A 27922-nucleotide genomic window follows, 5' to 3' on the forward strand; every position below is an offset into this window, starting at 1 on the left:
GTCATGAATAGCTGCACCATAGAGCGATTCAATGTCCTAAAAGAATCAAATGTGTATGCCAATTTTTCAGTGTTCAATAATAAAATAATTAAACTTAGTTAACCACAAAATCTCAACAATCAGCTTTCTTGTACATTAAGAGAAATTCATACTATTATGAATGTAAAACTAAGAGTTCATTGCAGGTTCTGGTTTTATAATGAAACTGTTAAATAATATTCAGCACATTTTTTTTTTTTGGAGGTTGGAATTGTTAATTGTTACAAAGTCACCCAGTTGTATCCGAGTTATGACATGTTCGTTTACAAATAAAGAATTATCGAAGTTGGTAGCTACTTTGGTGGCACAATATTCAAACAAATATCCTTAAAATTCTTTCATTAGCTCATGACAATTGATGAATTATTAAGCCTGCAATAATTAATGGGAGTAAAGTCATCTAGAACATGCGCTGCAAGCACTTAATTATTTTGGAAACGAACATTCTTATGCATATGCAACAAACAGAATGATTGACTTCAAATGCATTTTGTTTTTTTTTTCTTTCTTTCTGAATTCTCGTTCTAAGGCACGTGCGACTTCCTTGTAATGCGCAGTGGCCGGTGGATGAATGAACCGCTCATTGCAAGATTTTTGGTGAACATAACTCTGTTTCGATACGTGTAGTGGGCCAAGTTGATGAACCAAAAGGAAAATAAGAATAGTACACGTCTGAACAAAAATTGTCGCAGAATAACAAGAAGAACATCATGCAAAAAATGGTATATGATTTGAATTCGCATCTATCTCATATTTTGCGTGACTTTTCAGAAAATCTCAGCCTTTCAAATACGTTCTACACGAATCTCAAAGCTCAAATAATACTGGCCCCTACGGTATAACCGAATAGGCACTGGACACGTCGGTCACGCAAAATATGAGACATATTTTGTAGTGGGTCAAAACATATCTCCATTCTATTATTAAGCATGTTGGGTGTCCGATCCGTCAACGGCTACGATTGAAAGGTAAAACTTCGGATTTAATCTCAGCCCTTCAATTACATAATTTGTCTTCTTTTGATTAAATGCATCTTTTTTATGTATAAAAGTCTAAATTTAGTTAAAAACATACCCACCACATGTGCTGTCACACGATACGTTACAATTAAAATTGAACAAATTCTGAAATTTAGCGATATATTTATCTGTTTTCTTATTTCTTTGTTTCCATATTTCTCCTCTTCAATTGAGAAGACTTCACCTTTCATTTTCTTATTTCTTTGTTTCTCTTTCTTTGTTTCTGTACATATTGGTGTGGGCAATTTAGAATATATTTCAAATATAGAATATATCAATGTGTGCGTGTATATATATATTCTATAAATTGGAAACAAAGAAGAATATAAATTGAAACGTGTGTGTGAATATATATTTCTCTTATAATATGTGTGTGTACATACTCACGATAACACTTTTTATTTATGTTTTTTGTAATCATATTATATATTGATATTTAATTGTTGTATGATATTTAATATTAGATTCGAATCGAGCTATTATTTGATATCATTGGTACTTAAAAATAAAAAATCATCACATCATCAAATTGTTATCATAGATCACGATTAAAGTTAATTAAAAATACAAAATCATATAAATTTTCTATTAACATGTGTTTTAATTTTTAGATAATTATTTTTTTCATTAATATATTTGTTTCTTATAATATGATGTTGCAACGCACCGATATGATACTAGTTTTGTGTTAAGAGCGTTCTATAGAAGAGGATACGAGAGATAACCGATTTGATCGATCGATTCATGTTTACATCACAAGACTAAATTTTGAGAAAAGATGAATCAGGAGAGGTGAATTTTATATACAATTATTTAAATTTTATAACCCTCATATCGAAATGAGAGAATATAGATAAACTCTTTGGACTCCCCAGTCTCCTTTTCCACCTTTACATATCCCTAGGGGTGTTCATTGGGTCCGGTTTATTCGGTTTTGATCCGAACCGAATTAGTTCGGATCAAATGGTTTGGTTTGGTTTTCTTTTTAAAACCGAATTAGAACTTCGGTTTGATTCGGTTTGAAATTTTTTAAAACCAAAATAATCGAACCGACCAAACTTTTATATATTATGAATTTGATACGAACCATCTCGGTTTATTTCTTAATCAATTGCTTTAAATACTACGGTTTATTTCTTAATATCTTAATTTATTTCTTAATACTCCGGTTTATTTATTAATATACTTCGGTTTATTATATATCAATTGTTTGAAATAAACAAATTAATATATCTCGGTTTGAACCGACCAAACAGGAGGTGTTGCCAAATACAAATTTTGATCATAGCCCGGTTATGTACACAGCAACTACATCTTTCAAAAAAACAAAGATTTTCAGATTCAAAAACCTATGGCTGAAATCAGAAGAATTCATCAATTTCATGAACCAGGTATGGATCACACTACCACCAGTAGTGACACCAACACAATTGCATAATAAGTTAGAAAAGGTTAAATCCGAGATTACAAAATGGACAAGGGCACGGATTGGAAATGTCAAAAGGCAAATAGGGGTATGCAGGGATTTCATAGGATGGCTAGATAAAGTCGAGGAGAGAAGAATATCAACACAGTTAGAAAGAAAGACAAAGGCTTTAGTGAAACGGAGATACACCACTTTGGCGGTGTATGAAGAGGAGTTATGGAAACAAAGAGCTAAAACCAAGTGGGATTTAGATGGAGACAACAACACTGCATATTTTCATGCATATGCGACTTCCTCACAGAGACAAAAAATAGTGGGAGAGATAGAACACAATGGAAGAATGCATAAGGACCAACAAAGCAAAGCTCAGATTTTTCGCGAATTCTACATAAATTTGATGGGAAAGGAAGAAGAGGGATTCCAGAACATAGATTGGCAGCAACTATACCCAATTCAACATGACTTAGCAAACATAGCAACTCCCATCACACAAGAAGAAATTGCACAGGTCATTCAAGAATAGCCTAACAACAAATCCCCGGGCCCCGAGGGTCTGACCGGTGAATTCTATAAAACCTTTGCACCTATGATCATTCCAGATTTATTGGCTGTTTTCACCTTGGTCTCCTCCACGAATCAACCATTAGAACACCTAAACTCCTCACTAATAGTACTTCTGCCGAAAACAAACAACCCCAAGAAACCAACAGATTTTCGACCTATAAGCCTACTACACGGATGCCAAAAGATTTTTTCTAAAATCTTGGCGAATAGGCTTCAAGGACAGATAGATAGACTACTACACCAATCACAAACAGGATTCGTGAAGGGAAGACAAATTTCAGAAGGATTCATTTATGCGAGAGAGACACTGCAATTTGCAAGAAAAGCCAAGTTACCACTTGCAATTTTCAAAGCCGACATCCATAAGGCTTTCGATACAATCAATTGGAACTTCTTGCTAAAGGTAATGGAAGCTATGGGTTTCTCCCCACAATGGCTACTCTGGATTAAAAATTTGGCACTACAGGGATGCTCACAAATAATTCTCAACGGTCTAATTGGAAAGAAAATAATTCTAAAAAGAGGGGTGCGGCAAGGGGACCCACTTTCTCCTCTATTATTCATCATAGCTATGGATTTCCTACCGAGATGAATGCAAAAATTAAGCAGCACAGGAGCTCTCAGAATGCCATTCAACTCCATGGAAGCATGCTTGTTATATGCCGATGATGCCCTATTTTTCATAAAACCCGAAGTGCAACAGATTCAAGTGCTCAACTTGATCCTAAAAACCTTCCAGGAAATTTCGGGCCTAAAGGTAAATATGGATAAATCTGAATTGGTGGGGATGAATGTGCAAGAAAGAAACCTAGAAACCCTAATTACAAGCCTAGGGTGCAAAAAAGGAACTTGGCCTCTCAAGTATCTAGGTTTGCCACTAACAGAGGCAGCAATGCCATGAGCAACATACAAAGTATTAATTTTGAAAATAGAGCAACGCCTTTTGGGTTGGGAAGCAAAGTTTCTCTCATTAGCAGGAAGGATCGTTTTGATCAATGCGGTTCTAACAGCCATACCAATCTACTTCATGTCAGTTTTTCAGTTGCCGCAATGGGTTATAGAAGAAATTGACCGTATTAGACGGAATTTTCTATGGCATGGGGCAAAGCAAGATCAAAGAAAGATTCATCTAGCAAATTGGGAGATGATTTGCATTCCCAGAAAATTGGGTGGTTTAGGAATCATTAATCTCAGTTTTTTCAACACGGCCCTTTTGATGAAATGGTTATGGCAATGGCATAAACCGAAACAAAAAATTTGGAAAACGATATTTGCTACCATATACTGCCAACAGGGACCAATGGCACTATATGAATCAGCTTTTTTCTCAAGGCATTTGAAAAAGGCACAATCTTTGAGTGAAAGCACATTTTTGAGAATACCAGTACAGGGCACAAACATCAGATTCTGGAAAGAGGATTGGGGGCACGGGATACTCAGAGATATGCTTCATATACTATTTACCTTCGCGCTAAACCAAGATTGCACAGTTAAGGAAGTTATTGGCACAAGGGATATGACCACATTATTCAAACCAATAACTTCAGATGAAGGAAACCAACAACTGTCACAATTGCAACAATTGAGGCAGCTGCTTTGCCAGCAAATTGCCTCAACACAGGAGGTAATAGATGAAATAGCTTGGAAACCTCAAAACCATGGTATTTTTTTCTGTCAAAACAGCCTACTTTAGATTAAGTGACAGCCCTAGGATTGGTTCAAATGTGTGGAAAATATGGAAAATTAGAATCCCACCCCGCTTTAAAATCTTTGCATGGTTACTCTATCATAATAAAATCCTCACAGCCAACAACCTTCAATCAAGAGGATTCATACTGGTGGGAATGTGTTACTTGTGTAGAAAGAGTGGGGAGTCGACAAGGCATCTCTTCAATGAATGCCAGAGGGGAACATCCATAACCAGAGGAGCAATGCAAATTATGGAGATTAATCAAAGAGATAGAAATTGGGATTTTATTGAAGATATGGTAGATGCCGCAATATCAAGGAAAACCAGGGAAATAATCATAATTTCAAACTTCATGATATGGCATGAGAGATGCAATCGGATTTTCAACGATAAAATCAAAACGGAGGAACAACTGATACAAGACATATTGCAACAGTGGAAAACATCACAAGCACCAAGAGATGATGGTAGAAGACTCAGAGATAATGGCTAATTAGAATTATTGTAACTAGCCTAATTTTGCTTATTGCTTGCATTACATTTTTTTTCCTATTTAAGCATTTTCTTTTTCTTTTTATGTTTTTATTTTCCATCTTTACCCCTGTACGCAGCACAAGGTTTCCAATCCCGAAAACCTAAAACCTTTGTAACCGATTATGGTTAATTTAAATGAGGGCGTGACCCTTATTGTTTCTCAAAAAAAAAAAACACTCCTATGAGCTGCTACACAATCATCATGAGTTTGCCTAAAACTGAACCGAATTGATTAACACTCCTACGAGCTGCTACACAATCATCACGAGAAAATAAGGACAGATTGCCCCTTTGGGAATTGGGACAATTCATCCCCGAAATTTTTATTAATAATAAATTATTTAAATAAATATTGATAATAGATAATAGAGAACGGATTTGAGTTTAATTTTTCGAAATATAGGAAAAACGTGATAGTTTATAACGTTATCTGGACGTTATAGACTATTACGGTCAGAAATAGTCTATTTCGAACAAACCTTATTTTGACATGAAATAACACTCTTTTGACCAAGAACTGACATTATTTTGGTATGACCTGGCACGGTTTTAAGCCGTGATAGTCTATAACGTTCAGAGGATAACTATCATGTTTTCCCTATATTTAAAAAAAACTTAGATTCGTCTTCTATTATCAATATTTAATTAATTAATTTACTATTAATAAAAATTTTGGCAATTCATCCTAGTGTGTCTAAATAAACTTGACTCTCATTTAAGAGTTCCGAACGGATATAATGATTCGCGGGCCATGAATTATTGCTTTTTTTTTCAATATTTTGTCGTTAGTGTATGAACCGAATGCATTGAAAAAAGAATATTTTACGTAAAAAAAAAATCAATTGAAAGAGTTGGCTTCTATAGGATATTTTTTGCCCATTTCATAAATAGTAACATACATAATTAGTGTTAAGTATTAAAGTCCATGGATCCTTAATATTGCATCTGCAAAATCTGGGGTTTATCTGGGGTTCTTGTGGATTTTAGAGAGGATGATGGTGGTATTAGGAGCCTTTTGAGGAACTTTTATGAGAGCAATTTGTTAAATAAGGTAATTATGGAGGTGTTACCGATTCGGAGCTCGGGTGAAGCACATTTAGGTTTAGAAGTTGAGTCAAAAAATCTGAGATTGAAAGATTTGGAGTCTAGAGTCATTAATGGAAGTGTTGTGATGGAAGGATACTTTTGTTAGGTATTGAGCAGTTTGGAAAATATTTCACCTTTATTTTGGTTTTATTTTATTTGTATGATACTTCATGACTATTATTGATCCCTAAATTGTAATGTGTTTTCAAAGTTTTAAAACTCGTACTCAATATACAAAAAGAATGGAAATTTGACCCATTGTCTAAGGAGAAATAATATTAATGCTACAAACACAAAAGGTCTTTATACTTGGTACATTTAATTGGATTACAAAGAAATCAAGAATATCTGCCTATTAAACAAGCTTAACAGCTGCTTCTATGAATCAAGAATGTCGCACACTTAAGTTAGTTCAACAATCCACAATAGTTTCAAGGAATTGTGTTATCCTTATCCCAGTTAAAGAGTTCTCTCTTGCTTTATTTTTTGTTTTCATTTATTAAATTATACTGTTGAATTTACAAAAGAAAACACACACACACACACACACACACACACACACACACATACAAAAATGGAAAAATTGAGTTAAACGTCTATTCAACTTCCCTTTAGACTGCCAATTGAGACAAGATTCATGATTCAGATTTATTGTTTGAACTTTTTAATTTCTAATATTTAAAAAAGTTCATGAAAATTTGTGGCCGTAGAAATCCTTCTCTTTCATTTTTTTGGGAAATTAAGTACTGCCCTAAACAACAAAGTGCAATCTTATGATATGATGCACATCTACGGAGTGTCGAAGTATGAAGACCTATCTTGGAGACTCATATAAAGAGATGAACCAAAATTGTTTATAGTCATCTAATCTATATTAATTTCTTGTCTTATCCGTAGTTGAAAAGAATCACAAGCGCTTTTTTCCATAAATTTCAGAATATTTTCAATTTGTTAGTGTTACTAGTAATTCAACTAACAATATTTATAAAATGGCAACCGAGATTTATCCTTCAACATATATTGTTTGTATTAATGGGAAAAAAAAATATTTTGTTATGCTAAAATTGTTAAAAAAAAAAGTGATAAGATAATGGAGGAAATTGATTTAGTATAAATCACTGCTACTCTAAATAGCATGCTATTTTTTTTTTTGCTTCTAAGCACCTATTCATTCAAACAAAATTTCAGTCGTTCATTCAGTAAATCTTAGTCACTATAACAAACATTACCTGGCTGTCTGTACATACTGATAACTGAGATTCAATTGATTGGGTAGTGTCTACATGGCGTACACGAGAAAAATGTCATATGTTCGTAATGATGAGGGTCACATTTGTTATAACATTTTTTTTGGCAAATTGGAAGCTCAAAATATTGAGCCGGTTATGCTTGATTATTACCAGATGCACCTGGTTCGGTTGCCCCCGGATATTTGATTTCAGCCAACTCTTGTTTAGCCACCAGTTGAAAAATATAGTCTTTGTAAACATTGTTGAATTTGATAGAGCGTATCATATATTAGTGGAATCACATTTCTCTTCTCACCCGAGAAGCGCCTTCTATTTCTTTCCTTCCAAATTGCCCAGCATCTATGTGCCCAGGCCGTAATCCCATATTCTCTTCTCCTCTTTTGAATGATTTAGAGTTGTTAGTTAAATTGGATTGTGCGTGGAACAACTCAGTTAATCTTGTTTGCATCTATGTTTGCATCTGATTTTAATGGTGTTTTTATTGAAATTTCAACAATTATGCTCTTCAGTAGATTTGTTATTAAAGTGACATTGTGATTGGGGTGAGTGTTTGACAGAATGGCTTAAGAACAAATTGTTCTGTTGCAAATACGATACTAATTAAGGTTATTTTTTTAAGTAATTTCATTGTATATGTCTAAATTTTTAATTTATTGAGCTATATAATCATCTCCCATTTTTCCTAGAACCCACATTTTAAATCATAATCCAACTTGTATAGTCTTCATCTTGCAAATTCCTCACCAAAAATAGCCTTGTCTAAAACCTTTTTGCCAAAAGATTCCTTAATAATAAGTTTTAGTACACTTCAAAATGGACCCTTATGAGGGTTGTAAACTTGTAATTGTTATATTCTTTAAAAACATAGATTTCGCCTCAAAGGGATCCCAGTGTGCTCCAAAAGCATTGATTTCTGTTGCAAATCCAAAAGATTTGTCAATCTAACAATTGCTAGAGCCAGCTTCCATAATTAACCGAAAACTAAAAGGCCTCCTTTCCATATACAAAGCCCATATATTGCCCGCAATTGAAAATTCAAACCCAATTGAATTATAGAGGCCCGCTATAGAGGAACTTGCCCGCAATATCCTCGTGCAGAGGCGCCTACCTGGATGAAAGACTGTCCTGGGCCCGTAGTGTTCTTTTGGCGGAGCTCGTCGAATAGATGCAACTGCCGGGCCATCACACTCATCAGGCGGACGTTAGCTGGGTTCCACAGGCCCCGGAGGAATTCCGCGAGGTGTGCCTCCATCTTAATTTCGTATATTAAAACTAAATGTGAGAGTATTATTATTGAAAACAATAGATTAAAATGACTCATTAATTATAGATAATTAATGTTGTAAGCAATTAAGGGTATATAAGAAATTAACCCATACAGAAATCCAGTGAAATTAAAATAGTCATTAAATTTTTTTACGAATGTCCAATTGAGTATCAAATTAAAGGTTGTCAAGTCTAGTTTTCTATAGAGCCAGCCTGATATTCTCAAAATCAGAGTTCAGATGTGAAGTCTAGCTTGCTTAATAATGTAATGTGTATCCAGTTCGACAATTTGAAAATAATTTATATGAGTATATTTAAAAAAAAATCCTTTTATTACCATGTGTTTTGGTGTCCAAACCAAATAAACTATCTAGAAAACACTGAAAGTTTTATTAATATTAAAAAAAGTTTCAAAATTTAACAATTTGCATATGTTTTCGGATTATTTTCGATTTTGTCAAATCTGAAAAATAATTCTTCGGATCCAGACTTACTTTCTGAAGAATAATTCTCCACATCCAGAAGTTCACTTTCTAGAGAATTATTCTCCGGATTGGAGTTTTTTTTAATTAAACATAAATGTTATGATTTTTTTATTGAAATATTAGAAATATTTTATATATTTCTTTGAAAATAGATGAAATACTATATAACTTGATTTAGTAGAAAAATTGCGACAAATAACTCGGATCAACATTTTTCAAGACATAATTTTTACAGCTGTAAGAAAAATTAAAATATTTCTTTGTCTGTCATTGGAAAAAAAAAATATATATTTTGGATCTGAGTTATTGTTCCCGGTTCAAAAGTCACTTCTTAGTAAATAAAGAAAATATTGTGGTCATTCTAGTACATTTAAATTCTAATATATTGTGTTCATTTTGAAAAACAAAATTGATGAGAAATCTTTTCATCTGACAAAATTCAGAGAAAATTATTACTTTTTTGAAAAATATAAGGATCACAATATTTTTTGTATTTACCTAGAAGTGACTTCTAAACCGGTATCAATAACTAATTAAGCTTCATAATATTTTTTTTTTCGATAACACACAAAGAAATATTTTAATTTTTCTTACAGCCGAAAAGAAAATGCTGATCCAAATGATTTGTTGTAGTCTTTCTAATAAATCAAATTATATATTATTCCATCCATTTTCAAAGAATATATGAAAAAAATTCTAATATATCAATACAAAAAATAAATAAATCATAACATTTTCTATTTAATAAAAAGACAAATTCGTAGAATAATTTTTCGGAAAGAAGACCTGAATCCAGAGAATAATTCTTCAAATTGGGCGGATTTCGTATTTTTCCGAATTTGGATTTGGTGCAGAATGTGAAATTATATATATATTTTTTAATATTAATAAAAGTTTCGGCGGAAAACACATGATTGAGATTTAGATATTGTTCTGACCTGTCAAGTAATTTTTATGTTTATAATTAGATATATAATTTGGAAGGGCTGAGAGTACAATTAAACCTAAAATAATGGGTGTCTCATTAAGGGGCACAACTTCATTAAGGCTTCAGGGTAACTAAATTTTAAGTGTTTGTTGGTAATGTCACACTGTAACAATACAATAGAAATGAATGGAATAACCGGTACATAATAAAAGCAAAAATAGAAAGAAATAAAAGCAATGCATTTTAAACCAGATAACTACATAACATTCTCAGTTGACGAAACGACATGTGGGCCCCCTGACTTCGCCCGGTGGCCCCGTGAGCACCTCAATGTTTCCCATTTTCACCATTGCGTTTATGAAATCTTGCTTAAACGTCTCAGGCTCCTTAGTGTAGGTATCTACCTGTTTTCTGGTTTCAGTGCTGGTAAGCAAGCTCCAGTCGGAGAAAAAAAGCGCAGTTAGCGATTCAACATTTTTGTAGTACTGTACATCTAGTTTATCCTGCGTCACAAAGTCCTGTGGAACGTCACCATCATTGATTGCATTGTTGGGATCGGGACAAAGTTTTCTCAAAGAGGCGCCAAAGGTTTGGTTCATGGTGCTGTCAATGGTGGGGTAGAGGCGGCTGGTAAAGGAGGAGCAATGCGATCTTCCGATTGAGTGGGCCCCAGAAAGAGCGACCATGTCGGAAGTGCTGAGCCCCTTCGTTGCAAAGCTGGCCTCAAGTTGTGTGAGATTGAAAAAGGATGGGGGAAGATTTTGCAATGCCTCGGCACTGTTGGAAACCCTACCGTCGAGCCTACCTGTCGGGATTTTGTAGGAGATATTACCTAGGATGTAAGAGGCATCACGGGCAGCCAATGCTATGATATCAGCACATGAAACGACTCCTTTACACTCCTTTTCTACCTCAGCCTTGGCTGCGTCGATCACTTCAAAGCCTCGGAGGCTCGGGTTGTTTGGAATGGCAAGCTTTTCTGGTTGAGGGTTTGCTTGAGTTGGGTCCAGGAGGACTGAAGCATCACAACCCTAGTGAGTGAAGAAGAATATGTTGTTATGTGACTTATGTCGTCATTCGCGTAATTAATACATTAATTCATGCAGTAATTCTTTAATTTCAATTAAATAATGTTCTTAAAAGTTACAATGATCGATGCATCTTCCCTGACAAAACAGTACTGGAAATAAATATAGAAGCAATAATATTACCCTGACAAAACAGTCATGAAAGTACATGCGGATGAGACCAGCGCCTAAACCGGGATTTTTTTTAACATAAGTTCCGACAGTGCTCTTCACAATTGACTCCGCCCTTTTACATTTGCTCTTGTAATACCCGACCTTAAGAGATGCTTCCGATGCTGGAAGCAGGAGGTGAAATGCTGTAGCAAATATAAGGCATGTGATCAAAATGGAAATCTTGCTTTCCATTTTAATTAGTTTCAGCTATATATCAAAGAATTTATGACAAAGTATATATTGACTGGATGGTTGAAAGAGAGTTAAGGAGAGCTGATGAGGAAGAATTGAGGAGATATGTTGAGTATTTATAGACAAGGTGTTGTGGAAAGATGCATGATTTTAATAGTTCTACGTTCTAACTACTTGAGTATATATGAGCATATATAATTATATATATTACTTTAATAGTTCTAGGTTCTAACCACTTGTCTTACTTCCAGGTTCTTTCGAAACAATATGATTCAATTATCAGCATCTTCCAAGTTCTAAGATATATATGACTCGAACAAACAATACTGAGTCTGAAAAAATATCGACCGTTTGATCGGATTTGACAGCTGATCATAATTTCCTTATTTAATATCGTCATGAATAGCTGCACCATAGAGCGATTCAATGTCCTAAAAGAATCAAATGTGTATGCCAATTTTTCAGTGTTCAATAATAAAATAATTAAACTTTAAGTTAACCACAAAATCTCAACAATCAGCTTGTACATTAAGAGAAATTCATACTAATATGAATGTAAAACTAAGAGTTCATTGCAGGTTCTGGTTTGTAATTTGAAAGGAATAAATACTGCACCATAATTAATTACAATGAAACTGTTAAATAATATTCAGCACATTTTTTTTAGGTTGGAATTGTTAATTGTTACAAAGTCGCCCAATCCCACTTGTATCCGAGTTATGACATGTTCGTTTACAAATAAAGAATTATTGAAGTTGGTAGCTACTTTGGTGGCACAATATTCAAAGAAATATCCTTAAAATTCTTTCATTAGCTCATGACAATTGATGAATTATTAAACCTGCAATGATGAGAGTAAAGTCATCTAGAACATGCGCTGCAACCACTTAATTATTTTGGAAACGAACATTCTTATGCATATGCAACAAACAGAATGATTGACTTCAATTGCATTTTGTTTTGTTTTTTTTTCTTTCTGAATTCTCGTTCTAAGGCACGTTCGACTTCCTTGTAATGCGCATTGGCCAGTGGATGAATGAACCGCTCATTGCAAGATTTTTGTAGTGGGTCCAAGTTGATGAACCAAAAGGAAAATAAGAATAGTACACGGTTATCTGAACAAAAATTGTCGCAGAATAACAAGAAGAACATCATGCAAAAGATGGTATATGATTTGAATTCGCATCTATCTCATATTTTGCGTGACTTTTCAGAAAATCTCAGCCTTTCAAATACGTTCTACATGAATCTCAAAGCTCAGATAATACTGGCCCCTACGGTATCCCCGAATAGGCACTGGACACGTCGGTCACGCAAAATATGAGACATATTTTGTAGTGGGTCAAAACATATCTCCATTCTATTATTAAGCACGTTGGGTGTCCGATCCGTCAACGGCTACAATTGAAAGGTGAAACTTCGGATTTAATCTCAGCCCTTCAATTACATAATTTGTCTTCTTTTGATTAAATTCATATGTTTTATGTATAAAAGTCTAAATTTAGTTAAAAACATACCCGCCACATGTGCTGCCACACGATACGTTACAATTAAAATTGAATAAATTCTGAAATTTAGCGATATATTTATCTGTTTCCTTATTTCTTTGTTTCCATATTTCTCCTCTTCAATTGAGAAGACTCCACCTTTCATTTTCTTATTTCTTTGTTTCCTTCTTCTTCGTTTCTCTTTCTTTGTTTCTATACATATTGGTGTGGGCAATTTAGAATATATTTCCAATATAGAATATATCAATGTGTGCGTGTGTATATATATATTTTATAAATTGAAAACAAAGAAGAATATATATTGGAACGTGTGTGTGAATATATATTTCTCTTATAATATGTGTGTGTATATATATATCCTATACATACTCACGATAACACTTTTTATTTATGTTTTTTGATATCATATTATATATTGATATTGAATTGTTGTATGATATTTAATATTGAATTCGAATCGAGCTATTATTTGATACTATTAATACTTAAAAATAAAGAATCATCACATCATCAAATTGTTATCAGAGGTCACGATTAAAGTTAATTAAAAATACATAATTATATAAATTTTCTATTAACATGTGTTTTAATTTTTAAATAGTTATTAGTTTTATTAATATATTAGTTTTTTATAATATGTCCTGTTGCAACGCACCGGTATGATACTAATTTTGTGTTAAGAGCGTTCTATAGAAGAGGATACGAGAGATAACCGATTTGATCGATCGATTCATGTTTACATCACAAGACTAAATTTTCAGAAAAGATGAATCAGGAGAGGTGAATTTTATATACAATTATTTAAATTTTATAACCCTCATATCGAAATGAGAGAATATAGATAAACTCTTTGGACTCCCCAGTCTCCTTTTTCACCTTTACATACCCATAGGGGTGTTCATTGGGTCCGGTTTATTCGGTTTTGATCTGAACCGAATTAGTTCGGATCAAACGGTTTGGTTTTTTGGTTTAATGATTTGGTTCAGTTTTCTTTTTAAAACCGAATTAGAACTTCGGTTTGGTTCGGTTTGAAATTTTTTAAAACCAAAATAACCGAACCGACCGAACTTTTATATATTATGAATTTGATCCGAACCATCTCGGTTTATTTCTTAATCAATTGCTTTAAATACTTCGGTTTATTTCTTAATATCTTAATTTATTTATTAATACTCCGGTTTATTTATTAATATACTTCGGTTTATTATATATCAATTGTTTGAAATAAACAAATTAATATATCTCGGTTTGAACTGAACAAACTGAAATAAAACTTTGGTTCGGTTCAGTTGCAATTCAGTTCAATTCGGTTATATTTTTAAAACCGAATTATAACTTTAGTTTGCCGAAAACTGAACCGAATTGATTAACACTCCTATGAGCTGCTACACAATCATCACGAGAAAATAAGGACAGATTGCCCCTTTGGGAATTGGGACAATTCATCCCCGAAATTTTTATTAATAATAAATTATTTAAATAAATATCGATAATAGATAATAGAGAACGGATTTGAGTTTAATTTTTCGAAATATAGAAAAAACGTGATAGTTTATAACGTTCTCTGGACGTTATAGGCTATTACGGTCAGAAACAGTCTATTTCGAACAAACCTTATTTTGACATGAAATAACACTCTTTTGACCAGGAACTGACATTATTTTGGTATGACCTGGCACGATTTTAAGCCGTGATAGTCTATAACGTTCAGAGGATAACTATCATGTTTTTCCTATATTTCAAAAAAACATAGATTCGTCTTCTATTATCAATATTTAATTAATTAATTTACTATTAATAAAAATTTTGGCAATTCATCCTAGTGTGTCTAAATAAACTTGACTCTCATTTAAGAGTTCCGAACGGATATAATGATTCGCGGGCCATGAATTATTGCTTTTTTTCAATATTTTGTCGTTAGTGTATGAACCGAATGCATTGAACAAAGAATATTTTACGTAAAAAAAAAATCAATTGAAAGAGTTGGCTTCTATAGGATATTTTTTGCCCATTTCATAAATAGTAACATACATAATTAGTGTTAAGTATTAAAGTCCATGGTTCCTTAATATTGCATCTGCAAAATCTGGGGTTTATCTGGGGTTCTTGTGGATTTTAGAGAGGATGATGGTGGTATTAGGAGCCTTTTGAGGAACTTTTATGAGAGCAATTTGTTAAATAAGGTAATTATGGAGGTGTTACCGATTTGGAGCTCAGGTGAAGCACATTTAGGTTTAGAAGTTGAGTCAAAAAATCTGAGATTGAAAGATTTGGAGTCTAGAGTCATTGATGGAAGTGTTGTGATGGAAGGATACTTTTGTTAGGTATTGAGCAGTTTGGAAAATATTTCACCTTTATTTTGGTTTTATTTTATTTGTATGATACTTCATGACTATTATTGATCCCTAAATTGTAATGTGTTTTCAAAGTTTTAAAACTCGTACTCAATATACTAAAAGAATGGAAATTTGATCCATTGTCTAAGGAAAAATAATATTAATGCTACAAACACAAAAGGTCTTTATACTTGGTACATTTAATTGGATTACAAAGAAATCAAGAATATCTGCCTATTAAACAAACTTAACAGCTGCTCTATGAATCAAGAATGTCGCACACTTATGTTAGTTCAACAATCCAAAATAGTTTCAAGGAATTGTGTTATCCTTATCCCAGTTAAAGAGTTCTCTTGCTTTATTTTTTGTTTTCATTTATTAAAACAGTATGGCACTGTTTATATATTTTTCTTATTTAAATTATACTGTTGAATTTACAAAAAAAAAAAAAAATACACACACACACATACAAAAATGGAAAAATTGAGTTAAACGTGTATTCAACTTCTCTTTAGACTGCCAATTGAGACAAGATATTCATGATTCAGATTTATTGTTTGAACTTTTTGATTTCTAATATTTAAAAAAGTTCATGAAAATTTGTGGCCGTAGAAATCCTTCTCTTTCATTTTTTTTAGGAAATTAAGTACTGCCGTAAACAACAAACAAAGTGCAATCTTATGATATGATGCACATCTACGGAGTGTCGAAGTATGAAGACCTATCTTGGAGACTCATATTAAGAGATGAACCAAAATTGTTTATAGTCATCTAATCTACATTAATTTCTTGTCTTATCCGTAGTTGAAAAGAATGACAAGCTCTTTTTTCCATAAATTTCAGAATATTTTCAATTTGTTAGTGTTACTAGTAATTCAACTAACAATATTTATAAAATGGCAACCGAGATTTATCCTTCAACATATATTGTTTGTATTAATGGGAAAATTTTTATTTTGTTATGCTAAAATTATTTTAAAAAAAAGTGATAAGATAATGGAGGAAATTGATTTAATATTAATCTCTGCTACTCTATTTTTTGAAAAGTAGTGGTAATACCACCGATTTCATTGAAATAAAACATATTTTGATATGGTACCCAAATTAGGTACCATAATCAAATATGAAAAGGTCTACAACAATAAAGTGTCCATAACAAAAGTTAGAAAACATACAAGAAACAACCAACACAGTAATAGAAAATACACCAAACAATAACAGATCACCAAAACAAAAGCTAAACAGTTAGTATAAGAAAAGACTACTAATCATAATCCAGTAAGTCTTCATCTGTCAATTCTTCTCCAGACATTTGACCTGGAGGGCTGCTAGTTCCAGAAACCTGGGTTGACTCCTCTTCCTCATCCAGTATCTGAACTGGGAGGTCCTTAACATCATATGGAAGCATTAGACTTAATTTCAAATACGAGTTTTCAGATCTAGATTTACACCAAAAAGTAGCTAACGAAATTATCTTAAAACCTAATGATTTAGCGGAAATGGGATTAGTATCATCATTGAAAATAACTCTATTTCTTTCTAACCATACAGTCCATAAGATAACTCCCCTTAGCAATTCTACAAGTAATCTATCCTTCAAGGGAATAGAAGCATCAAGTAACCATAGATCATCTAAAGAATTACAATTAAAGGTAAAAGAATTGTGGGATGCAATCCAATTCCAGATCAATCGTACATATGAACAATGTATAAATAAATGTTCAGTACTCTCATGTTGGTCACAAAATGCACAAGTAAGATTCCCTGGCCAACCTTTAGTTGCTAAGTTAACCTTAGTTAGAATTTTATCTTGTCGGACCAGCCAAAGAAAGATTTTGATTTTTCAAGGGATGTGAGATTTTCAAATGGTATCATATTCAGAATTTGGTATACCTCCATACTCTAACCATTTATAAAAAGAATGAACAGTGAAGTGATCATCTTGTGATCACCATCTCCATATCAATCTATCATCTAAATTAGGAGACAAAATAAAATGTTGAAATCTAACTTGCAAAGCATTCCATTATACTAAGTAAATACCCGTAAGTTGTCTCTTGAAAGACAATTGTAAGAAGGAGCTATCAAAAACATCTGCCACAGAAATAAATTATTATAAACAATCGAAAACAAATTTGGATATAGATGTTGCAAGGCATGTTCAATAAACCAACGATCGAGCCAAAAAGCAGTTGTTCTACCATTACCTATTTCTTTATTAAGACCTAAATTAATTACAACATGATCTTTTAGAATATATTTCCAAAAAGGAGAACATACAGAAGGGGCAGTTCTGAAACCGTATTTACATTGAAGAATATCTTTCCATATACCAGTAACAGAATTGTCATGGAATCTTATCAGTCATTTGGCTAGAAGAGCCTTATTCATATTTTTCAAGTCTAAGATACCGAGACCACCTTGATCCTTACCCTTACATACTATATTCCATGCTACCAAAGAATATTTTTTCCTAGTAGAATTACCCCCATGCCATAAAAATTTCCTTCTAATCTTATCTATTTTATGCCTAATTTTTGCTGGTAATCTATAAATAGACATCCAATATAGAGGAACAACTGACAAAACTGAATTTAAAAGAGTAACTCGTCCCCCTAAAGATAATAAAGACCATTTCCAACTTTAAAGTCTCTTTTCAATTTTATCAATTAAAATTTGCCAATCTATATCCGTAAGAGACTTGTTGTTTATTGGAACACCTAAATAAGTAAGTGGAAGATTAACTACTTTACATCCTAACACAGAAGATAACTCATCACATTCTGATAAAGATAAATTGAGAGGAAACATTTCACTTTTCTCAAAATTAATCTTAAGACCTGAAACATTCTCAAAAGCTAAAAGAAGTCATTTAACATAATTCAAGATGTCCTTATCAGCTTTAAGGAACAACAAAGTGTCATCTGCAAAGTGTAAAGTCAAAATATTACCAAAATTCGGAAAGTTTCCTAAGCCCTCAATATATCCCCCTACTTTTGCCCTATGTAAAATTTTATTCAAAACATCCGTAACTAGAATAAAGAGGAAAGTGGATAGTGGGTCACTCTGTCTAACCCCCCGTTTACAAGAAAAATAAGGACCTAAAGTACCATTTAAGTTAACACATGTTCTACTGTCTTCTAAAAATCTCTGCTACTCTAAATAGCAAGCTAATTTTTTTTGCTTCTAAGCACCTATTCATTCAAACAAAATTTCAGTCGTTCATTCAGTAAATCTTAGTCACTCATCAAAATTATATCTTAGTCACCATCAAGCGACATTGCTATTTTTTATGGGAATAACAAACATTACCTGGCTGTCTGTACATACTGATAACTGAGATTCAATTGATTGGGTAGTGTCTACATGGCGTACACGAGAAAAATGTCATATGTTCGTAATGATGAGGGTCACATTTGTTATAACATTTTTTTTGGCAAATTGGAAGCTCAAAATATTGAGCCGGTTATGCTTGATTATTACCAGATGCACCTGGTTCGGTTGCCCCCGGATATTTGATTTCAGCCAACTCTTGTTTAGCCACCAGTTGAAAAATATAGTCTTTGTAAACATTGTTGAATTTGATAGAGCGTATCATATATTAGTGGAATCACATTTCTCTTCTCACCCGAGAAGCGCCTTCTATTTCTTTCCTTCCAAATTGCCCAGCATCTATGTGCCCAGGCCGTAATCCCATATTCTCTTCTCCTCTTTTGAATGATTTAGAGTTGTTAGTTAAATTGGATTGTGCGTGGAACAACTCAGTTAATCTTGTTTGCATCTATGTTTGCATCTGATTTTAATGGTGTTTTTATTGAAATTTCAACAATTATGCTCTTCAGTAGATTTGTTATTAAAGTGACATTGTGATTGGGGTGAGTGTTTGACAGAATGGCTTAAGAACAAATTGTTCTGTTGCAAATACGATACTAATTAAGGTTATTTTTTTAAGTAATTTCATTGTATATGTCTAAATTTTTAATTTATTGAGCTATATAATCATCTCCCATTTTTCCTAGAACCCACATTTTAAATCATAATCCAACTTGTATAGTCTTCATCTTGCAAATTCCTCACCAAAAATAGCCTTGTCTAAAACCTTTTTGCCAAAAGATTCCTTAATAATAAGTTTTAGTACACTTCAAAATGGACCCTTATGAGGGTTGTAAACTTGTAATTGTTATATTCTTTAAAAACATAGATTTCGCCTCAAAGGGATCCCAGTGTGCTCCAAAAGCATTGATTTCTGTTGCAAATCCAAAAGATTTGTCAATCTAACAATTGCTAGAGCCAGCTTCCATAATTAACCGAAAACTAAAAGGCCTCCTTTCCATATACAAAGCCCATATATTGCCCGCAATTGAAAATTCAAACCCAATTGAATTATAGAGGCCCGCTATAGATTCGTGTTAGACTAAAAATATGGTTCAGATTTCATTTTCTTCTGTCTCCTTCAATATTTTTTCACTTCATCTGTGGCACCTAGTGTATCTAACTATTTAGTTTTAATATGAAAACAAGATAGATGGAGATGTTTGTCATTCTTGTCACTTGTTGCCTCTCCTAGACGATCGGAAAGTGGAACTTGCCCGCAATGTCCTCTTGCAGAGGCGCCTACCTGGATGAAAGACTGTCCTGGGCCCGTAGTGTTCTTTTGGTGGAGCTCGTCGAATAGATGCAACTGCCGGGCCATCACACTATCAGGAGGACGTTAGCTGGGTTCCACAGGCCCCGGAGGAATTCCGCGAGGTGCGCCTCCATCTTAATTTCGTATATTAAAACTAAATGTGAGAGTATTATTATTGAAAAAAATAGATTAAAATGACTCATTAATTATAGATAATTAATTTTGTAAGCAATTAAGGGCATATAAGAAATTAACCCATACGGAAATCCAGTGAAATTAAAATAGTCAGTAAATTTTTTTATGAATGCCCAATTGAGTATCAAATTAAAGGTTGTCAAGTCTAGTTTTCTATAGAGCTAGCCTGATATTATCAAAATCAGAGTTCAGATGTGAAGTCTAGCTTGCTTAATTGCTTAATAATGTAATGTGTATCCAGTTCGACAATTTGAAAATAATTTATATGAGTATATTTTTAAAAAATCCTTTTATTACCATGTGTTTTGGTGTCCAAACCAAATAAACTATATGGAAAACACCGAAAGTTTTATTAATATTAAAAAAAGTTTCAAAATTTAACAATTTGCATATGTTTTCGGATTATTTTTTAATTTTGTCAAATCCGAAAAATAATTCTTCGGATCCAGACTTACTTTCTGAAGAATAATTCTCCACATCCAGAATTTCACTTTCTAGAGAATTATTCTCCGGATTCGAGTTTTTTTTAATTAAACAGAAATGTTATCATTTTTTTATTGAAATATTAGAAATCACTACTACAAAAATGGTCATTGTACACTGCACATTGTACACGGATTTGATAATTTTACCTAAAAACCGTGGATAAATTGTAATTTTTTGGAAGCCCGAAATATCTGTGGGATCTCTACACGGATGTTTATTAAAGAATCAGTGTAGAAAGCCTTGAGAGTGCTACACGGACGTTTATTAGGAACTGTACACGGATTATTATTTAAATAACAGTGTAGAAAGCCTTGAGAGAGCTACACGGATATTTATTAAAGAACCGTGTAGAAAGGTGAAAATTGTACACGGTTTTTTGTTTAAATAACAGTATAGAAAGCCTTGAGAGAGCTACACGGATTTTTTACTTAAAAATCCATGTAGAAAGGTTATTCTAGGGTTTTGATTATATAAAAGACCTTCTCCTTCCAGCAGCGCCGTTTTGATCAATTAATACTCTCTCTCTCCTTCCAGCAGTGTCATTTTGATTTCTGTGCACAAGGAGCTAGGATCTGAGATCTTTCAAGTTAATTTGTATTTCTCCTCTCTATCTTGCTAAGCTTAGTCATGTATATATATATATATATATATATATTTCTCTTTTCTGTTACTAGCTTATTATTGCTTATTTAGGTCAATTATTAATTAATGCATGCATGCTTGATTTGTTAAGATAATGTAAATAATTAGTGTAATGTGGACCATTTTTTTAAAGTGAGAAGTAAAGAAAACGCCTAAGGTCTCCATCATCAGATCTGAGGAAAACCGTTGAAGATCAGTACTAATGCTTCCGCCTAAAGATGTCTGCACTTCAGAATTGTAAGATTTAAATTACTTTGCTATTTTATTTTGAATTTACAGATTCTGGATTGCTTGTGTCTTTTTAATTGCAAAATACGTCATGAATTATTAAGACTATCATTTGGTATCAGAGCCATCGTAAATTCATATAAGATGCAATATTTTTTTTTTACGAAATTGATTTTCAATGGTTCGTATAAAAGCTAGACATATTCAACTAATTTTATATATAAATATTTTCAAATAATTTTGGATGAAAATTTTAAAGGAGAATTTTTATTCCCTATTATGTATGCACATATATGTTGATCAATGGATTCTTATTGGAGATGCAATATGTTGGTGACCTTTAACCAAGAGGCATCATGTCATGGATCACATGGGAGCTCCTTTTTTGATATGTTGGATCTAATACGCCTTAGTTTGTATGAAATTTCGGTCCAAATTAGATCATAACCAAGAGTTTTGGCAATTTGAGCCCAACTTTTAGATATAACTTTTAGGCAATTTCGGTCCAAACTTGATCATGTGGTTACTAAGTGGTAAGGATATAACTTTTATACAAACATTGTATTGGATCCTAAGGAGTATATGTTATGTTTTATCACATGAGATTGCATGTACAAAAGACTTTGTATATATATATGTTGCATGAATTGTAATCTTCTACCTTTTCTTGTTACTAACTAATACCAAATTATAATTGTAGTATGGACCAAAACAAAAGTGTTACACCAAGGAGTAGATCGACGATGTCAGATGTATGTGGACAAGACGGTTTCAATTTAAATTTTGTAATGCTCAATATGGATTTGTATAATTTTGTATATTTTAGTGTACATAAATTATTTATAGTGTTGTATAGTTTTGGAATTATGAGTTTAAAAGACCTCTGTTTAATGTTTCTCTGTTTTGAAATTCTAATTTTAAATGGCTAACAAAATTGGAAGCTAGCCACCAAAAAAAAAAAAAAAATGGGAAAAAAAGGACAATTCTACACGGACATTTAACTAAAGTCCGTGTAGAAAGGTATTTAAACATTAAAAAAAAATTGGAAAAAAAAAATAATTCTACACGGACATTTAACTAAAGTCCGTGTAGAAAGGTATTTAAACATAAAAAAAAAAAAAGAGAGCTACACGGGCATTTAGGTAAATATCCGTGTAGAAAGAGTAATCGTACACGGACATTTAGCTAAATGTCCGTGTAGAAAGAGTAATCATACACGGCTGTTTATGTAATAATCCGTGTAGCTCGGTTATTATGAGAGCGACGCTGGCAAGCGTTTGTACACGGTTGTTTATGTAATAATCCGTGTAGCTCTTGATAATCGCACACGGGTAAATATCCGTGTGTAAATATTCAAGGATTTCTACACCCTCACAGTCCACACGGCAGGAAATTTGTATAGCTCTCCTGTTTATGTCCGTGTACAATCACTTATTCTGTAGTAGTGAATATTTTATATATTTTTTTGAAAATAGATGAAATACTATATAATTTGATTTAGTAGAAAAATTGGGACAAATAACTCGGATCAACATTTTTCAAGACATAATTTTTACAGCTGTAAGAAAAATTCAAATATTTCTTTGTGTGTCATTGGAAAAAAAATAAAAATATTTTGGATCTGAGTTATTGTTCCCGGTTCAAAAGTCACTTCTTAGTAAATAAAGAAAATATTGTGGTCATTCTAGTGCATTTAAATTCTAATATATTGTGTTCATTTTGAAAAACAAAATTGATGAGAAATATTTTCATCTGACAAAATTCAGAGAAAATTATTACTTTTTCGAAAAATATAAGGATCACAATATTTTTTGTATTTACCTAGAAGTGACTTCTGAACCGGTATCAATAACTAATTAAGCTTCATAATATTTTTATTTTTTTCAATGACACACAAAGAAATATTTTTATTTTTTTCAATGACACACAAAGAAATATTTTAATTTTTCTTACAGCCGAAAAGAAAATGCTAATCCAAATGATTTGTCGTAGTCTTTCTAATAAATCAAATTATATATTATTCCATCCATTTTCAAAGAATATATGAAAAAATTCTAATAAATCAATACAAAAAATAAATAAATCATAACATTTTCTATTTAATAAAAAAACAAATTCGTAGAATAATTTTTCGGAAAGAAGTCCTGGATCCAGAGAATAATTCTTCAAATTGGGTGGATTTCGTATTTTTCCGAATTTGGATTTGGTGTAGAATGTGAAATTATATATATATATTTTTAATATTAATAAAAGTTTCGGCGGAAAACACATGATTGAGATTTAGATATTGTTCTGACCTGTCAAGTAATTATTATGTTTATAATTAGATAAATAATTTGGAATGGCTGAGAGTACAATTAAACCTAAAATAATTGGTGTCTCATTAAGGGGCACAACTTCATTAAGGCTTCAGGGTAACTAAATTTTAAGTGTTTGTTGGTAATGTCACACTGTAACAATACAATAGAAATGAATGGAATAACCGGTACATAATAAAAGCAAAAATAGAAAGAAATAAAAGCAATGCATTTTAAACCAGATAACTACATAACATTGATCAGTTGACGAAACGACATGTGGGCCCCCTGACTTCGCCCGGTGGCCCCGTGAGCACCTCAATGTTTCCCATTTTCACCATCGCGTTTAAGAAATCTTGCTTAAACGTCTCAGGCTCCTTAGTGTAGGTATCTACCTGTTTTTTGGTTTCAGTGCTGGTAAGCAAGCTCCAGTCGGAGAAGAAAAGCGCAGTTAGCGATTCAACATTTCTGTAGTACTGTACATCTAGTTTATCCTGCGTCACAAAGTCCTGTGGAACGTCACCATCATTGATTGCATTGTTGGGATCGGGACAAAGTTTTCTCAAAGAGGCGCCAAAGGTTTGGTTCATGGTGCTGTCAATGGTGGGGTAGAGGCGGCTGGTAAAGGAGGAGCAATGCGATCTTCCGATTGAGTGGGCCCCAGAAAGAGCGACCATGTCGGAAGCGGTGAGCCCCTTCGTTGCAAAGCTGGCCTCAAGTTGTGTGAGATTGAAAAAGGATGGGGGAAGATTTTGCAATGCCTCGGCACTGTTGGAAACCCTACCGTCGAGCCTACCTGTCGGGATTTTGTAGGAGATATTACCTAGGATGTAAGAGGCATCACGGGCAGCCAATGCTATGATATCAGCACATGAAACGACTCCTTTACACTCCTTTTCTACCTCAGCCTTGGCTGCGTCGATCACTTCAAAGCCTCGGAGGCTCGGGTTGTTTGGAATGGCAAGCTTTTCTGGTTGAGGGTTTGCTTGAGTTGGGTCCAGGAGGACTGAAGCATCACAACCCTAGCGAGTGAAGAAGAATATGTTGTTATGTGACTTATGTCGTCATTCGCGTAATTAATACATTCATGCAGTAATTCTTTAATCTCAATTAAATAATGTTCTTAAAAGTTAAAACAATGATGCATCTTCCCTGACAAAACAGTACTGGAAATAAATATAGAAGCAATAATATTACCCTGACAAAACAGTCATGAAAGTACATGCGGATGAGACCAGCGCCTAAACCGGGATTTTTTTTAACATAAGTTCCGACAGTGCTCTTCACAATTGACTCCGCCCTTTTACATTTGCTCTTGTAATACCCGACCTTAAGAGATGCTTCCGATGCTGGAAGCAGGAGGTGAAATGCTGTAGCAAATATAAGGCATGTGATCAAAATGGAAATCTTGCTTTCCATTTTAATTAGTTTCAGCTATATATCAAAGAATTTATGACAAAGTATATATTGACTGGATGGTTGAAAGAGAGTTAAGGAGAGCTGATGAGGAAGAATTGAGGAGATATGTTGAGTATTTATAGACAAGGTGTTGTGGAAAGATGCATGATTTTAATAGTTCTACGTTCTAACTACTTGAGTATATATGAGCATATATAATTATATATATTACTTTAATAGTTCTAGGTTCTAACCACTTGTCTTACTTCCTGGTTCTTTCGAAACAATATGATTCAATTATCAGCATCTTCCAGGTTCTAAGATATATATGACTCGAACAAACAATACTGAGTCTGAAAAATTATCGACCGATTGATCGGATTTGACAGCTGATAAGTAAAATTGCTCACCGACTCTGACTAGCCGACAGACTAAAATCGACCTTAATTGCAATTAAGGAAAAATTGGTTATTTGCCACTTTAAAATTTTAAAATTTGAAAAATGCCACCCAAAATTAGAAATCATTCTAATGTTACTCTAAACTTAGTTAATTTTTAATTTTGCCACTCCAAATAATTAATGACCAAAATACCTTCCCCATCTCTTTTCCCTCTATCTTTCTTTGAATTTTGTTTGATTGTTGATAAAATTTGTTGCTTCTGTGTCAGATTGTGTCTCTTTTACTGGATAAGGGAGCCGAGGTGAACTCAAGGAATTACTGTGGTCAGGTGTGTTTTGCCTAACCTTGAATCCTCTATGATTTTGCTAATTTTGATACTTCTTCATTTGAAATTTTAGCACAAATTGCAGTTCAAAATTGATCTGAGTGAACTGATCCTTTATTTCTCTTAACTTATCAACTGGTAAAGATTGATCCTTCATTTGAAATTTTAGCACAAATTGAGTGGAATGACAGCTCTTCACTTTGCAGCACATTAAGGCCACCGACTTTGTACCGAGTGTTACCTTGGAAGACGGCTCTTTGCGTACTGATTCTGGAGATGCCGATTGAAACAACCCCAACAGAGAACAGAGCAACCCCAACTCCTCCCTTGCGAGGGTATTTTAGTTATTAATTATTTTGAGTGACAAAATTAAAAATTAACTAAGTTTAGAGTAGCATTAGGATGATTTCTAATTTTGGGGTGGCATTTTTCAAATTTTAAAGTTTTGGAGTAGGGCTGCTAACGAGCCGAGTTAGCTCGAGTTATGGATAACTCGAATTCAACTCGCAAGATAGTGAGTCGAGTTGACTCGAGTTGAGAATACTGAGCCGAGCTGGCTCGTTGACTCGAATTCAACTCGCGAGTAACTCGAGTTGGCTCGTGACTCGTGAGTCAACTCGTTTAAGGTGTTGAAATGTTGAACATTTGAATTGATAATTGTTGTTATGTAATAATATGAGAAGTAAATATTGAATTAACAAACAATCCACAACGAAATTATCAAATGAAATGAGTTGGATCAACTTGGATCAGTCACATTTAGTCGAAAAAATGAAATAGGTTGAAAGTTACGGAGGAAATAATTAATCAAACGAGTCACAAGTTGTAATGAGCGAGTTGAGTCCAACTCGAACTCAACTCATTTAACTCACAAATTACTCAACTCGAGTCAGACTAACTCGAATTTTAAATGAACGAGTTGTTAATGAGTTCATTACCGAGCTGAGTTCGAGTAGCTCACGAGTCGCGAGTTTTTTATACAACCCTATTTTGGAGTGGAAAATAACCAATTTTCCCTACAATTAATAATTAATAATGTATAAATTAGCATGCCAGAATGCCGCTTTTCTTACCAGGAAAATGTAGACCTGGGAGTAATTGACTGAGGCCATGACATGATATAGATAGAGTGATGTAAAATTTATTGTAAACAACTTTTCTATTATTTATTAAAATGTTGGTTGCTACCAAACTTTAAAAAAAAACACTGTATAAATTAAAGTTGTGCTTATAAATTTCATAATTTAAGGAGGACATGAATTACAAATGATACAAGACATTATCACAAATCATTTTTATGATTTCTTTTTTAAGTAATAAACTTTAAGTTAACCACAAAATCTCAACAATCAGCTTTCTTGTACATTAAGAGAAATTCATACTATTATGAATGTAAAACTAAGAGTTCATTGCAGGTTCTGGTTTTATAATGAAACTGTTAAATAATATTCAGCACATTTTTTTTTTTTTTGAGGTTGGAATTGTTAATTGTTACAAAGTCGCCCAGTTGTATCCCAGTTATGACATGTTCGTTTACAAATAAAGAATTATTGAAGTTGGTAGCTACTTTGGTGGCACAATATTCAAACAAATATCCTTAAAATTCTTTCATTAGCTCATGACAATTGATGAATTATTAAACCTGCAATAATTAATGAGAGTAAAGTCATCTAGAACATGCGCTGCAAGCACTTAATTATTTTGGAAACGAACATTCTTATGCATATGCAACAGCAACAAACAGAATGATTGACTTCAA

At 33.1% G+C, this 27922-nt stretch overlaps 3 protein-coding genes across 3 annotated transcripts; 1 reads left to right on the forward strand and 2 right to left on the reverse strand.

The window, feature by feature from the left end:
• Positions 1–2353: 2353 nt before the first annotated feature.
• Positions 2354–3007, forward strand: LOC144559559 (uncharacterized). The gene has a single exon (XM_078308653.1). The coding sequence runs from the start codon at positions 2354–2356 to the stop codon at positions 3005–3007; it is 654 nt and encodes a 217-aa protein (XP_078164779.1).
• A 7425-nt stretch (positions 3008–10432) lies between these two features.
• On the reverse strand, positions 10433–11808 carry LOC144566434 (peroxidase 2-like). The gene is made up of 2 exons (XM_078316452.1): positions 11499–11808; positions 10433–11318 (listed from the first exon to the last, which is right to left on the reverse strand). Exons 1-2 carry the CDS (start codon positions 11718–11720, stop codon positions 10557–10559), a joined length of 984 nt encoding a protein of 327 aa, XP_078172578.1. The 5' UTR covers positions 11721–11808; the 3' UTR covers positions 10433–10556.
• A 12491-nt stretch (positions 11809–24299) lies between these two features.
• On the reverse strand, positions 24300–25467 carry LOC144559642 (peroxidase 2-like). Its single transcript, XM_078308768.1, has 2 exons — positions 25237–25467; positions 24300–25061 (listed from the first exon to the last, which is right to left on the reverse strand). The coding sequence occupies exons 1-2, from the start codon at positions 25456–25458 to the stop codon at positions 24300–24302; spliced, it is 984 nt and encodes a 327-aa protein (XP_078164894.1). The 5' UTR covers positions 25459–25467.
• Positions 25468–27922: the final 2455 nt, after the last annotated feature.

This window comes from Carex rostrata, chromosome 1 (genome assembly GCF_964058835.1).
Source record: "Carex rostrata chromosome 1, lpCarRost1.2, whole genome shotgun sequence".
NCBI lineage: Eukaryota > Viridiplantae > Streptophyta > Magnoliopsida > Poales > Cyperaceae > Carex > Carex rostrata.

Bases quoted from the DNA above. Each gene is read 5' to 3' on its own strand.
- LOC144566434 (XM_078316452.1), bottom strand. From the start codon at position 11,720: ATGGAAAGCAAGATTTCCATTTTGATCACATGCCTTATATTTGCTACA. The intron at 11,319-11,498 runs GTAATATTATTG...TTCACTCACTAG, and splicing joins TTCATGACTGTTTTGTCAGG to GGTTGTGATGCTTCAGTCCT.
- LOC144559642 (XM_078308768.1), bottom strand. From the start codon at position 25,458: ATGGAAAGCAAGATTTCCATTTTGATCACATGCCTTATATTTGCTACA. The intron at 25,062-25,236 runs GTAATATTATTG...TTCACTCGCTAG, and splicing joins TTCATGACTGTTTTGTCAGG to GGTTGTGATGCTTCAGTCCT.
- LOC144559559 (XM_078308653.1), top strand. From the start codon at position 2,354: ATGTACACAGCAACTACATCTTTCAAAAAAACAAAGATTTTCAGATTC.